Genomic DNA, 15,431 nt, shown 5'->3' with positions numbered 1-15,431 from the left:
GGGGGAAGCATTAAAGAATATTAAAAAATTATACCAACACCTTATGATCTCAAAAAAATATTGGCAACAGAAGATGCAAAATTGGCAAGAAAATTATGAGACAATAACAAACTGGAGGAAATCTGAAGACTGTGACAAAGCTGACAGAAAAAAACAGCACTAAATTTAGAATGAAAATATCCAAAACCCTGAAAAGGTGGTAAGACGAATAGATGAGCAAAAATAAGTCAAATACACCGCACTTCTTGAAGATAAAGAGCACAGATTTGGAAGACTGGGTTGCAGAAACTCAAATACTGTGTGTTCATAGATTCCTGCAGTGACAACAGTCTGAAGACAGTGGCATGATTTAACAGCACGAGAAACACTACCAACCAACATTTTCTACACCACCAGAAAGGTTTCTATGCAGAAGCAAAGGATATATTTTAAAAACTAATAAACACCAGGAAAAGGACTTGTAAAAACCAGATGGGGAGACAAAAGCATCTCCCATTTATTTTTGTACATTTTCCTTGGAAGGTATTAAAGCTTAACAAGTAGAAACAAGATTTAAGCCAAGTAAGAAGGAACTAGCAGAATTGTTAAGTTTCACTAATTTGACTTTAAAAATTACACCACAATCATAAAAGGCAAAACTTTAAGGTATCTTTAGTTAAATCAGCACAAAAGACAGTGCAGACTGTCTTAAACCACTTTAACTCTATCTCGGACTAATTATACTGGGAACAGATTTAAAATAAACTGATATATATGTCTCTGACAAAAGCATTTACACATGGCTTTGCAACTATATTCATTACAAAGCACTTTCAACACAAGACACGTTATCTTCAACGACAAATAATACAAGAAGCACAAGCTTGGGCAAAAAACGAGCGAGAATGAAAATGGAGCCTTACCTACAGAACAAAGTTTGATTAGCTTAACTGAAATCCACTAAACCAATACAATCTGCTCTGTTAACACACAAAATCAGTTTACAGCATGCTAACATTACTTTAGCTGAAAGTTGATAAGAAATCAAATTAAATTGAACCAATTATGCTGAGTGGAAATTACCTTACGTGGGTCCACATCAGGTTTTGGGTACATTTAAATCTTAAATAATCTTAAATAGTGTTAATTAAGTCTGTACAACGTCTGGGTGAGAAAAGGGTTAGGCACTAAGCTAAAGCATTTCAGGACACTCTGGAATAATCTGACTGGAAAACAAGCTCCCTTCTACTTACCAAGCTTCTCTACATTTCACAGCAAGCCAGACCTCAGCTTTGCTTGCAGCTATTTGGCTTTCAAATTCATCCCCAGAAGGGCACTTAGGTACAATCTTCACTCATATTAAAACTGTACAGTTATGAACGGATATAAATCAGTACAGTTTGACGTTTAAAATAAACTAAGTATGACTGTACGTTCTCAACTCTGACACTGCAGTTTTCCATACTGCAGAAGCTGTCAGAGGTTCAGCTGAAGACTTGTTCAAACCACAGGAAGTTTTGAGTCGTGGCATGAGCACGATTAGCAACAAGACTCGCTAAAATGAGAACACTTTGCACGACAAGCATAAATATTTACGTTTTACACCCACTGCCCTAAGGGAGCAACTTCTTATTTCCGTCTGAGGACTGCAGAAGAAATTGCATAAGTGTACACGCTGTTTAGATTGTTAAAAAAACATAAAATACAATCGACTATAAGGACTAGAGTAAGATTTAAAACTAATCCTGCAGAAAAATATTCAGACAAGTGAGACTTCACTGAAGACTTAACTAAATTACAGAATCTGTCCAAAAAGGAACCCTGTCAGGATCTGAGGAAAAAAATAATCAACTGTGCCATCCAAGACTCTCTTTTATAGCACAACACAGTTTAAGAACCTGTTTTTTGCTGAAGCACTTATGCCAGTATCAGCCTCACTTTAGGCACAGACCGAAAGAGTTCACTTCAGTCAACAATCTAAAATACAACTAAATGAATAGTTTTATTTTTGTACAACAGATCACCCGTGTAGTCACGCTGTTTTAAGAGCAGAATACCACAGGTAAGCTCTCAGTTTTCCCCACTGCAAGTAAATAAAAGGAAACGGCCAAGCACAAGCTCAGGATATTGTAAAGCCGAAGTATAGCTTTGCACCTTCTGAAGGGCCGAACGAAAGGAGCCACTGGCAGCAGGGAGGGAGGAAGCGAGGAAAGAACCCCGGAGCCCACACGGGAGCAAGAAGCAGCACCCGAGGGCAGCGGCTTTGGGCTCCCGGGACGTGCGGGTGCTCGCAGGCAACTTCCCAGGAAGAGGCCGGGCCTGAGGGAAAGCCGGGCAAGAAGCTGCGGCGCGGAGAAAGCAAAGGGAAGGCTCTGCCCGCCCTCACCGCGCCCGGGGCTTGGACTGAGGAGAGGAGCTCCCTGCCTGCGCCCCCCCACCCCGCCCGCCTCACTGAGGTGACGGGCAGGGGGGCGGGAGCCTGCAGGTAGCGCCCGGAAGCGGCCCGGCCCAGCCGGGATGCCCACCTCAGGGAAGGGCACGGCCAGGCCGCGCAGCCGAACCCACCGAGCACTCCGAAGAGGCGGGGGGGTGGGGAAGAAGGGCGGCGGGGAGCGCTGCCGCCACCGCCGCCAGTGCCAGGACCGCGCCCGCCCGCGCGCCGCTTCCCGCGCCCCCCGTCACCTAGCAACCACTGAAGCACCGCCACCTGCGCACGCGCAGCAGCCACGCACTCCTGCGGCGCTCGGCGTCCCCAGCCGGTGTCTCCTCCCGCGCGCATGCGCCTCTCTGCCCGCACCTGAGTATAAACCGCGCAATCCGCCTAGCGCATGCGCAAACGAATACCCGCGCTGCCGCAGCCCCCGGGCCCTCCTCGCCCACGCGCGCATGCGTAACGAAGGGAGCCTCCTGCTGTCCCCTATCGGCTCTCAGCAGAGCTGCTCTCGGGCCGCCGCTCCGTGCTTCAATGAATGGGGCAAGGGGGGGGCGGGTCACCGCTGCCACGCCGCCAATAGCGTCCGGGGGGCGAGGCGTGCGTGCCCCGAGGCACGCTGGGAGTTGTAGTTCTCACAAAGCCCTGAGCCGCGCGGGGCGGCGGCAGCCGTGACTACAGTCCCCAGGCGGCCGCGCGGGGCGGGCGCGTCCCTCCCCTCCGCGGTACCTCAGCGCCCTGCTGTCGCGACGGCAATCGCGCTGTAGAGGTGACCTCGAGGCTGCCGGGCCCGCCGCTCCTCTCAGCCATGGTCGGTACCGCTCTCTGTACCGGGGGGCGATCCTTTTAGGCGGCGGTTGGGGCGGGGGTGACGGCGGGCTGCGCCCCCCGAGCCGGGGCGGTTGGGGCAGGGGGCTCACGTCAGGCGGAGGTAGCTGCGAAATGGCGCCGGCTCCCCCCCGCTCCTCTCCGGGCGGCCCCTGCTGCCGGGCTGCCCGCGGCGCCTCCGCAAGGCCCCGGGAGGTGACCTGAAGGTGCTCTTGGCACCCGGGAGGAAACGGGCCTGGCGGCGGCCCAGCGCTCCCCCAGCCCCCACAGAGGCCTCGCCGGGGTGACCTTCTTCCAGCCCGGGGACATGAGGGTCGGTGTGGGCCCCTGCAATGCCGGCCTAGCATCGTCTCAGCCTCCTCTTTGCTGGCGTGCGGGCTAGGTCAGCTTGTGGTCCCGCTGGGGTCACCCCGGCGGGGCGGAGCGAACCTGCCTGGCCTGGTGCTGGCCCTTCAGCGGTTCAATCGCGCCTTTTCCCTAAAGCCGGCGCCTCGCTGAGCCCCGTGGTTGGCGACATCGAGAAGATGGGAACGCCTGCTCCTTAATTTCATGAGATGTGAAAGGTTTGGGGTGCGATTCTGTGTTAGCTCAAGGGGAAATGGCTGTAAAACGTTTTCCTCTCTCGTTTCATCCCTGCTTGCTGTCAGAAATCCAGCTATTTGTGTCGCTTCTCCAGATTGTCAAGGAGTCCTAGTTTTGTCCTGAGGTTACACAGGTGAACTGGAGTGCTTTGCTTTTCTGTGGCAAATATATATATATATATATGCACACATGCAAACTTGGACAGAGACCTTGCTTTCCTTTATAATAATCTCTGTGTTTTTCTAGACTTTACACGCTGTTATTCAAACCTTTTCTTTTGGTACTTTGCTATAGAAAAGATGCTTGTGTGCTCTGAAACATGCCTTATTATTTCAGCCATATGCTTAAAAAATACTGAAATCCTTAAACCTTACGCATCCTAATTCTCCACTTATTTCTCTTCAAAATATGGATTCCAGGAGTGACCACAAGGCAGCAAGTTTTAGTTTGTACTTGAGCTTTCAGAACATTGGCTGCCATGAATTTGCTAGTCTCCAGGAGAACTGCTATTTGAAACTTCCTTTTGATGCCCAGACTTTTTAGAATGTCACTGGTTTTTATCTTACTTTCACTATTCTAATTATGCACTGGGTGTTGGGCAAAGGCTTTAAACTTCTGAAACAAAATCATGTGTCTGTTGATTCAACTGCTATTAGCTAAATGAAATGGAAAAAGTTTTTAAGGGCACCTGTCTCAAGGTCATTTCGTAAGGAAAGAGTTCCTTTGGAATTCAGTCTATGAACCACAGCGCTGCTGGGGTTGCTGAAGTGCACAGCTGTCTTGTCGATACTTTCTACCACACTTCCAAATACATTTATTATTACTGAAACTCTGCTTTGAAGAGGGAAGAGCAAAGAGAAAGTTTGTTAAGCAGGCTTTAGACTTTTGGGAAGATACAGTTTAATTTAATGCTTAAAGCATTCTTGTCAAGCAAGGTGGGATAGCTTAGTTGGCAATAATATTCAGGAATAATATTAGGTTGATATTTTACAGACAGTTATCAGTAATAATGTTTATAGAGGTCTCTTATAACTGCAATTAGTAATGCAAAGTCCATCACTTGGGTAGACAGGACATAGATTTTCTTGTTACTACATTTGATAGATTGTGGGTTATTTCATATTTTACTTACCTTTGTAACCTCCTGAATCAGTTTTGCAGTGTAGTGCTGTTTTCATGTATGGCGCTAGTGTTTTAGGGCTGTTAGTATCAGCAGTAATCACAGAGATAATTTAGGCACTTGAGTTCTTAAGCCAAAGTGTGTGTGGGGGTAGGGTGTTAAGCCCACAGCTTCCTCATTTGATCTTGGAAGCTTTACTTTTATCTGTATTAGTTTAGGAGGGGGGAGAAATTCTACATGTTTGCTGAATTAGAGGGAGAAGGGTATCTGGGGATGCAATGTTCACTTTGTTTTTTCTTCCTTTTTATTGTTACCTTTAGTACTCTTTCAGTTTCCTAAAACTTTTTAATTATACATCGACTGTATGTGAAGTGGGGAAGGCTTTGAAACTAAATAGCTCAGTTAGATGTCGTTTAATTTGTCCTCTAGCTCTTGTATACCTGAGAGTGAGTAAAGGTCACCTCTGTAGCTACCACAGCGTGAAAGTATTCTTATCGAAGCCCAGTGCAGGAGCCAAGTCACGGATTAAAGTGCCTGAACATGAATGTGTGGAGTTTACAACATCCATTGGGAGCTACTCATTTCTCTAAACATCCAGCCTCCAAAAGTAGCCTCAGATGCTCAATGATACCAATTTTTATATGTGGTATCAGTTTTCCAGGGAGAGTTAACTATATTTTGTAAGAAGCACAACATTTTTGGCTTGTTAATCCAGCTCCTGGAATCAAGAAAGAGCATGAAAATTTCTTTGATACTAGTTGCTCACAATTGGTGCAAGGACAGGGGGGTTCAGGGAAAGTTTGTATGTGAATCCAATATACTGAAGGCTTGGAGAGGAAAAAAAAGAAGTAGGCAGTACTCCTCACTTTATTTTAGCTTCTGTTTCTTCCTCCCTCCTCCAGCCCAAAATGGTGGGAGAACAGGAAGGATGGTAGTAAACAAACATAATTTTTTTGAGAGTGTGGAGCTGAGTCATAACTGAAGGATTTTTTTTGAACAAGGCTAAATGTTAAGTCTGTCTTAGTAAAAAAAAAAAAAAAAAAAAAGATAAAATAGTCCTACATCTCGCCTTTTTATCTTCCACTCCTTCCCTCTCCTGTTACGCTAAATACTCACTGTAATGCTAGTGGGTAGATTGACTTTTTTATATTTAAATTAGATTATCATATAAAGTGCATAGAGTGGAAAAAATTCTCGTTGACTTTCCCCCCTTTTCTAACACTACTTTAGACTGGCTCACAAGTTGCAAAGGAGAAAGAGCCTAACTTCTTAAAATCTTTGTTCCATTCACTGGAAAGTCAGAAATCAATTCACAATTGATTTCAGATAACCATGTAATTCAAAGAAAGTGTGTTCTGCAGTTATCTGTGTGAGTTCTGGAGTAGCATGCTTAGCACGGGATCACTCTTTATATGCTGCTGATACGGGGTTTTACCAGGCCAAAGTTTTGCAGCACAGTAATTTTCCAGTACTTCTTTTCCTAACTAATATGATTAGCTGCCTTAAAAGAGTGTTAATTGTTCCCTTTACATAAATAAAATGTAGATTCTCCTTAAAAAGGTTGGCTTTAAAATTAATATGCATCTTAATCTGTGCTGCCCATCATCATTCAGCGACATTATGGTACATTTGGACGGTACAACTTCCCTACTCAAGAACAGTGTACCAAAACTAGTTTTGAGATTTAAAACAGCAATAATCAATTGTCTGCTCTCTTTCCCCCTCCTCATGGAGTTTTGACAAGGTTTGAGGGATGAGACTCACAGTAGGACTGGTTCAAAAGAAAATAATGCAGTTCAACACTATAACCAGTAGCCGTTGAACCAAATATTTAAAGAATCATTCCCATAATGAAGGCAAAATTATGTTGAGGTCTAAATCTGCGAGTTCAGTAGTTTAACTTCATCACTTATGCTCTCATTTTATCTAGTATGTTGGTTAAATGGAGTAGGTGGCCTCATTTTTATAGTTATCTAGTGCTAGCTTGATGCAACTGTGCTTGGCTGGTCACTTCTGCAGAAAGAATACACTCAAATCCCAAAATGGTTTTCCTATAAATATCAATTACAGGAATGTTGGTTGGAAAGGATCTCTAGAGGTCATCCAGTCTGACCTCTTTCTTGCTCTGAGTCTGGAGGTTGTCCAGTCCTGCCTGATAGCAAGGCTTTTGCCACTGCTAAATCAGGACATACGTGTTTTTTCATTTGGGTCTTGAAAACCGCTAAGGATGAAGGTTGCACAGACTCTCTGGTTACTGTGTTCCAGTGCAGTAGTACCACTCTGATCAAGAATTTTTCTCTTAATTTGTTGCTGTTGCCCCATGTTCTGCCATCTGCCACTACTGAGAGGTGTTTGGCAGCGTTGTTTTTGTAACCTTTCTCGAAGTAGTAGTAGGCTGCTGTTAGATCACCCCTTGCCCTCTACCTTTCCAGTCTGCGCTCAGCTCCCTCAGCCTAATCTTGTAGGACACGAACTCTGGGCCCCAGCCATCTGAGTAATGCTTGCCTGGACCTTCCTTAGTTTTTCAACAACCCTGTAAAACTCAGAGTCCCAAAACTGGACTCGGTATGCCAGCTGCAACCACCAGCGCTAAGCAAAATGCCCGCCTTTGCTCTGCAAGCTACACTTTTTGTGATGTAGCCCAGTATGCAATTAAATCACTTCAGACATAATTGAATGTGGGAGATGTTTTGTCCATAATTCAAATGATCGTCTTTTAATTATTTGAAAAAGTGGGTATGGGATTCCAGCAGCCTGGTCGGAGCCTGCTTGTTCCTGTTCTAGCACAATCTGCCTCAGCCTTATTGCCTCTAGGGAAAAGGGAGATATAAAAAACAGGCTTGCAAAATATTGGATTATGAATGTCCTTTGGCATGTTTTCGCTTTTCAATATTAAATAACCTCTGGAGTTCCTCAAGTCCTGGTTCTGCTTAATGAAATGGACTTTTGCTGTAGGGTAAGCCATTTTTTTTCACTATTTGCAATATAGCAGTGTGTTGGCAGTCTTCTCCCAGTCTTTTGGAGTTTAGGGTCAGTTTGACAATGGACAGTTGTATTATGGATATTAGTGTCTGTATTTGTCCATAATGTAGCTTTTGTCTGTGGATTTATTAAATTGCTGCATAACAGTTTAGGGAGGCAGTAGTTTTAAGTCCACTAGATTCCTTGGTTTCTGGCATTCAATAAGTCTGGTTGCAAGTAAGAGGTCAAAATGCTTAATGGAAAAAACCCTTAAAATTGAAAGAATCTGAAAACTGGTGAAGTGTGGCAGCTCATAAAACTTCTGTAGTAAGTGTGAAGTATGAATGGGTAATCTAATGAGTGGGTACATGTAAGACCTTATGCTAAAAAGGCAGCATTGTTAAAAGGAATACAGAGTTTTTCAAATAGATTGTCATTCCTGGCATTTTGGAAGCTTTTCCAGGAACAATTCATAGGGATATTTTTGTAAGTGTGGTCTGTTTCTGTAAAAGCAAGTAGAGAAGTTGCTGGTGGTTCCAGCAGAACAGAAGTATGATCGCAGGAGCTGGCCCTGATCCACGTTTAGGCACATGCTTTCATCCAGGTCAAATAATCATAACTTTATTTCTGTAGTAACTGTTAATTTTTACTGTTTTCGGATGGTGTGAGCCTGCACTGTGTAGCTGTGGGTAAGTCTCCGTAACTTTCTTGCAGGGTGAAACTATCAGAGTCCTGGTGACTGGAGCTGCCGGGCAGATTGCTTACTCGCTGCTCTACAGCATTGCCAAGGGAGATGTCTTCGGCAAAGACCAGGTAACTCTTACACTAAATTATCACTTGTCTCTGCTGCACAGTTAATGAAGAAGCTAATGTCAGAACTGCAGTCCCTGAGACTTGTTTTCTTGTAGGTGGAATGGTTTACCAACACGCAAGTAATTTACTCTTTAAGTAGTGAAAATTGAGTCCTTCTCTGTTATGCAAGCTATCAGTTGTTGGTCATGCTGAAGTTTTTCAGTTTTCTGTAAATGGATTTTAAGTCTTGCACAAGATAGGAGTTTCTAGCAGATAACAAGACAAATTCATTTTCAAAACAGATTATGTGCAACTTGCATTAAACCATTTCTTTCTTTACAGCCTCTTGTTCTTGTGCTGCTGGATATCACCCCCATGATGACGGTATTGGAAGGTGTCGTGATGGAGCTGCAGGACTGTGCTCTACCCCTGCTGAGAGGTGGTCAAAAGAAATTTTTCTTGTAACTACAAGATGTTCTAGTACAGCTACTGAGTTTGAGTTCCTGTAGCTGGCAGGAAGTTAAGCAGAAGAAAATATTAGATTATTCTTTCTTAGTTTTATATTTTGTAGAAGATAATTTAATTTAACTTAAGCTGTAATCTAGGAAGAACGTCATCAAATGAGTTTTGTGTAAAGAATTGACTGTGCAGATACCTGGATTTTGGTTTATATCATCTAATCCTGGGTTGTCAGCATTGTGCAACAAATTGTCAGATACTTGTGCATTTATGCATTGTATTCTGGCCTAGTGGTAAAATAACAATGAATCTTTTGATATGCTTATATGCCTTTACTAAGTAAAAAAAATTCACCTTTAGAAATACCTTCTGCATAAAGACAGAAATTGAAAAATCACTCATAACTCATGCAAACAAGTTAAGTTCTGATAAATTAAACAACCACAAGAAAGGGAGCCAGTAGATGCTACTGTAATTATTACAGTACATTAAAAATGTGTAGCTACCAGCTCTTGTACAAATCAAACCTTCTTCAGTTTGAATTGTTAAAGGGAGAGGGAAACTTCATTTGTGTTGATACTTGCCACTAAGAATTTTTTTGTAAAAGTTAAGAACAGCATATATGCATACCTGTGTATAATATGTATATATACATATGTATATATATTTAGAGAGAGACATATGAAACGTGTCTTTTGACTTAAGTTTCTCCTGTGTTCTCAGAATTTATGTCCAAAGCTTTAGATAAATATTTGTGTATAAATACTTCCCAGTAAACAGTTTCTGGTCTGTGGAGTTAGGGCCAAATGACTATAGTTGTATTTTTGGAAGGGGAAGGTAGTGGTGGTGTCAGATCAGATTATATACTGTTTATGAACCAAAGCATATTCTCATTAACACTTTGCCATGAGTATTTATCTTACTTAGATCTTTTTTTCCTCCCTCCATTTCCTTTTTTTAGAGGTCATTTCAACAGACAAAGAAGAAGTTGCATTCAAAGACCTTGACATAGCAATTCTGGTTGGCTCCATGCCAAGGAGAGAGGGCATGGAGAGGAAGGATTTACTCAAAGCAAACGTGAAAATTTTCAAGTCTCAGGGTGCGGCCTTGGACAAGTATGCCAAAAAGACTGTCAAGGTGAATATAGAAACTGAGTTTAAAAAGTGAACTCTGAGTTATGTAGAGGTCAAAATACATTGTAGAATGATACTGTGCAAGCAGGAGCCTATTCAGTGCAGGCATGTCTTTCCTTAAGCCCTGGAAAATATACCATAGTCAAGGTTAGATGAGATACAGTATGTTAAATAGGTAGATGATTTAGTCCTTAATTTGTTTGTTGAAAAGGTAAGTCTTACATTGTATTGCTGTAGTCCACACATACTCTGAACTGGTTACCAGCAATTCTAAAAAAAAACCAAAACCAACTATATAAAAAAATAAAAAGCAGTCTTCTGCTCGTTCTGTCTCTTCCTGGGAGGACTAAATTATCTACATGCAGCTGCCTACTTCATATCCATCTGTGGCTTTAACATAATGACCCTTAACTTCAGTATCAATGTGGAATTACAGTTGCACAAAAAAATCTGCTTTATTTGGGTTGTTTGCATCTTGGTCTTTGGAGCATTGGAGGCTTTAATTGTTCTCTCTCAGATTCCTTCAGCACGGTTAATGGGATCATGTGGCTGCTCTCCTACTGCTCTTAATCTCAGACCCAGACTCCGACTGTGCTTTGTAACTGACTTTTTAATGTCTACTTCCTCTGCTGATCAACTTCCTACTGCTTCTAAAGACTTGTTTGCTTCTTTATACAGTTGGAATAAAAACTATCAATAGAATTATTGCATAGTAATGGAAAATTTACTGAACTCACTTTCAAAAGGCAAAATACAAAGGGAGGGTTGCAGATTAGCTTGCGTGATTGAGAGTATATGGAGCTTGACGTTAATCATTTGAGGCACATTAGTAGATGAAGGATGAATAACAATCAGTTTTCCATAGTAATAAATTGATCTAAGTTCAGGCAATATTTTACGTCTAACTGCCTATGATCATTGAGATAAGTAACTGTTTTGGCTTTCTTAGTTATAAAGCAATTATATAAAGCAGTGTCAGCCAGTCTAGGAACCATTTAAAAGGTGATGGTGGATTCACTGTGGCCCAACTAGTGTGTATGTATTGTGCTTTCCCTGTCTCTAGAAGCATGGGGTTTGAAGGTAGGCTGTGGGTCAGTGTGCAGATCTGCCTAGAAGTCTTGTTCTCTTTCACATTTGAATGTCAAATTATAAAGAAGATACCTAGCTAGAAAATATTTTTCTGTGCAGTTATAAAAGATACAGTGACTATGAACGACGCACATATAAAAAAAACTTGTTGAAGACAACAAAGAGATTTAGAAGGCTTTGCCTTCAAAGAAACTATCAAGAAGTTAAGCTATGTATTTCACTTGAGGGAGCTGTTTTGCAGAAACAGCTGCTTCATCTTTCCACATTCCCCTTCCCCTTTTTCGCTTTTAGGTTGTGGTAGTTGGAAATCCAGCAAATACTAACTGCCTGATTGCATCAAAGTCAGCCCCATCAATACCAAAGGAAAACTTCAGCTGCCTAACTCGTTTGGATCACAACAGAGCTAAATCTCAGGTAAAAAGAGCCTATTCAAAGTAGAATGCTTTCTGTCCTCTCTGGTAAATACAAACAAAGCAATGCTTTCAAAGCAGCCTGTGAATTGAGAGGCTGAAGTTAATACAATGGACATCTTTAATTTCCAATTAGATTGCTATGAAACTTGGTGTGACTGCTAATGATGTGAAGAATGTCATCATCTGGGGCAACCACTCCTCCACTCAATATCCAGATGTTAACCACGCGAAGGTGAATGTGAAAGGAAAGGAAGTTGGAGTTTATGAAGCCATAAAAGATGACAGCTGGCTGAAGGGAGACTTTATCCTGGTAAGATCTTGGGGTCATTCTGTGCTTATGTTTTCTTCTAACGTCATGTAAAAATTGGAAACTATGTAAATGACTGACTGACTGAAGCAGCTATTCTTCTCTCACTAGAATAAGTCATCTTCAGATAGCTTGTCTTTATCAGTTATTTGTTTTTGAAAAACTTAAGGCATTATGAAACTTACGTAAGAAAAAGCCATTTGGAGTACTAAAATGATGCAACAAAAATAATTTTGATCATAGGTGCAATTCATCTGGCACACAGGTGCCATTGACAGTTCACTATGGTGATTTTTTTGGGCTGCTTTGTAAGATGATCTTTCATTTGCTTCTCCCCACCCACCAAAAAAAGCCCAGCAGCCCTTCCCCTGCACATGTATGTGCATGCGCGCACGCACACGCTTTCCAAATCTAAATCTGTGGCCTCATCGGCAGTGTTTCTGAACAGTAATCTGAAAAATCTAGAAAACACCTGCAAATGTTTTAATGTAGGGTAGTAATTAATAATAATGTAGGGCAGTAAAACAAAATAATGGTATTAATTGATCAAGAGCACAGGCTACCTAAATGCAATATAAAGTGAAACAAGGATTACCTAAAGCCCTTGGTGAATGTGACTTCAAGTAGCGGCACTTTGCTTGGTATTGCCATGTTACTGGCATGCTGACAGCCAGGTACCGTATCTTAGCCAAGACATCTTTAGCTTGGGACTGAGGATGTGTTTTGTCACACGACCATGCTCTCTCCTGTCTTGTTTTTGGATATAGCTTATTCCAGTTCATGCTTGTTGCTACGGAATAAATGATTGTATACTGGCAACCAAAGTGCGTGAGCCAGAGTGTAAGCAGAAACCTGTCCTTGTCCTTGATGCTGCTGTATCTTACGTGGCCAAAGCAGAATACTGGTTTGGCCTTCTGGGTACATTATAATGCTGGTCTATGCTAGAATGCCTTGCCTAGATAAGGAGATTTCATAATTGCTACTTTCTAGACTGGGATCTCGTTGGCATACAGCTTTACCAAAACTTATTAATAAGAAAAAAAAAGTAAGGTTTAAGAAGCTATTCTAATTCCAAGAAATGCAATTCTTAAGTAAAAAATTTCTAAATATACACTTGACTATAAGGAGGTAGGTTCAGCTATCTTCAGAAATTAAATCAATGTTATGCATTAAATATGGTAGGATTGAGACCAGCAAGTAGTTCACGTTGGTATTCAGCAAAACCCTTAATTCCCAGTGTTTCTCTGAGACATCTGTTACTGTTGACGTACATGAAGTCTCCTGGTGGTAAAAGCTTGAAACATCTGATTGGTGTGAAAGAAGTTAGTGGGCTGCTAGCTGTAAAACAGACACTAAGAAATAAGCCAGCCTCTGAAATATTCCATTATGTTGTTGTCTTGGCAAAACTCTTCTAGATTGTATTTCTGGATTGTTATGCCATGTTCATGTAGTGATATAACTGTATCTTGACTGATGAAGTTAAGTAATGTTTGTAAGGCAGTTTTCCCTTATGGCGTTTACTAACAGTGTTTAGACCAAGCCAAGATTTTGCTGCCTTACAATTTAGGGTATTTTCTTAATTGCAGACTGTTCAGCAACGTGGAGCAGCCGTTATTAAGGCTAGGAAGCTGTCCAGTGCGATGTCAGCTGCCAAAGCTATCTGTGATCATGTGAGGGACATCTGGTTTGGCACTCCAGCGGTAAGATGTTGGTCTTGAGTAAGTGCTTGTTTGCCTAGTGCTTTGATTACATGCCAGTGTCTTTGACCTCAAGTGTGTACGTGTGTTCAAGAGCGGGAAGAATCTGTCTTTTCCTGGAATGAAGTGTGTCATAGGAGATGCAGTATATTGGAAATTAAAATTTTGCTTGCTTCTAGAAGTGAAAAATTTATTTATCCCTTTCTCTTCTGTTTTCAGGGGGAGTTTGTTTCTATGGGAGTAATTTCTGATGGCAATTCTTATGGTGTTCCTGAAGACTTGCTATATTCATTCCCTGTTGTGATCAAGGTAACTAGACTGTATTTAAATCTAAGTATCTTCTGCAAGACCTACTTGAACTGTCATATGAGCTAGTTAACAGCTGTGCTTTTAGTATGGGACTGCAGTTGCTGGGGCACGGAGATTTTAGCAGTCTTTCACACACAGGACCAATATTCACCATTTGTAGTAGTTTGTCAAATAAGTACTGATAGAAAAGTAGAATCTTACATGACTAGCTGGTGCTGGTTGTATTATTTATCTGAAAACAAAATTAACTTCTGTCTGATGTGTTTTTTAAGCCCATAAACTTTGTTTCTTACACTGCAAAGTGTTCCTTCACGCAGACTGAATGAAGCTTGTTCTCATATGGAGGGGCTTTTTGTTGTTTTCAAACAGGACAAGACTTGGAAGTTTGTTGAGGGTCTTCCTATTAATGATTTTTCTCGTGAGAAGATGGATCTGACTGCTAGGAGTTAACTGAAGAGAAGGAGACTGCTGTGGAATTCCTTTCCAGTGCATGACTAGGTGATGAGGAAATACAAAATCATTAAGAGTGGAAGAATCTAAAGTCGTCTCTAAGTCTGCTACCAAACACTATTACTGTATTCAAGTCAACTGTCTTGTGGCAATTGTGCATTTTAAAGTTCATATGCTTATTGGTACTGTTGTGCCTATTGAGTTATTAGCAAAAAAGATTATTAAAGAAGTAAAACTAATTTGTTGACCAACTTTGTCTGTTCAATACTAGTTGCTTTCTGTGTATGATACAGAATAAATTGTTTGCCTTGGCTACTAACGCACAATCTGAGTTTTGGTTAGAATTTTGGCACTATTGGAACATGTCCTAGTTCGTGATCACTTCAGCATCCTATGGCTCAACTGAGAATGAAATTAGAATGCCAGTAGTTCTCCTTGAACCAGTAGTTCAGTGACTCAAGTCTGTCACTGGACATACTCCAAGTATATACTGTTCACTCTGGTTATGCTTACAATGTTTGTCAATAGAAATATTAAAAGATGATTAATCATATAACGGCTAAGAGTAGTCTGTTGCACTTTATTTGCATGTTTTAGTTACGTAACTAGCAGAATTTGATAGTACGACACAAAAAAAAATCCCTGAAGGCCTATTTTAAGGATGTGAGGGAAACTAGTTTTAAGAAGCCTTATTGATGACTAGCACTTCCATTTGTCTTTCCCAGGCAAAACTGCTTTATGTCAACATCAGACACAAAAGCCTAAAGGCAGATTTGTATTCCAGCGCTACAGTTCAAAAGCAGAGTTGGTACTGTAGCTCAGTACTAATTTGATTGTAGGTTCAAAGCCTTTTGTCCCAGGAGTCAAGGATGCACTTGGTT

General features: G+C 41.6%; 1 protein-coding gene across 1 annotated transcript; it reads left to right on the top strand.

Annotated features, from left to right (window-relative positions):
• Nucleotides 1–3,065: 3,065 nt before the first annotated feature.
• On the top strand, nucleotides 3,066–15,106 carry MDH1 (malate dehydrogenase 1). The gene is given in 10 exon segments (XM_068425358.1): nucleotides 3,066–3,221; nucleotides 8,616–8,714; nucleotides 9,036–9,132; nucleotides 10,114–10,289; nucleotides 11,666–11,788; nucleotides 11,921–12,097; nucleotides 13,681–13,794; nucleotides 14,011–14,100; nucleotides 14,470–14,539; nucleotides 14,542–15,106. Coding segments are annotated over 10 exon segments (1,002 nt in total). The 5' UTR covers nucleotides 3,066–3,218; the 3' UTR covers nucleotides 14,595–15,106.
• Nucleotides 15,107–15,431: the final 325 nt, after the last annotated feature.

This window comes from Nyctibius grandis, chromosome 1, assembly GCF_013368605.1.
Source record: "Nyctibius grandis isolate bNycGra1 chromosome 1, bNycGra1.pri, whole genome shotgun sequence".
NCBI classification, from domain to species: Eukaryota; Metazoa; Chordata; class Aves; order Nyctibiiformes; family Nyctibiidae; genus Nyctibius; species Nyctibius grandis.
Note: the sequence above shows the minus strand (reverse complement) of the source record. Positions and strands in the feature narration are given on the sequence as shown.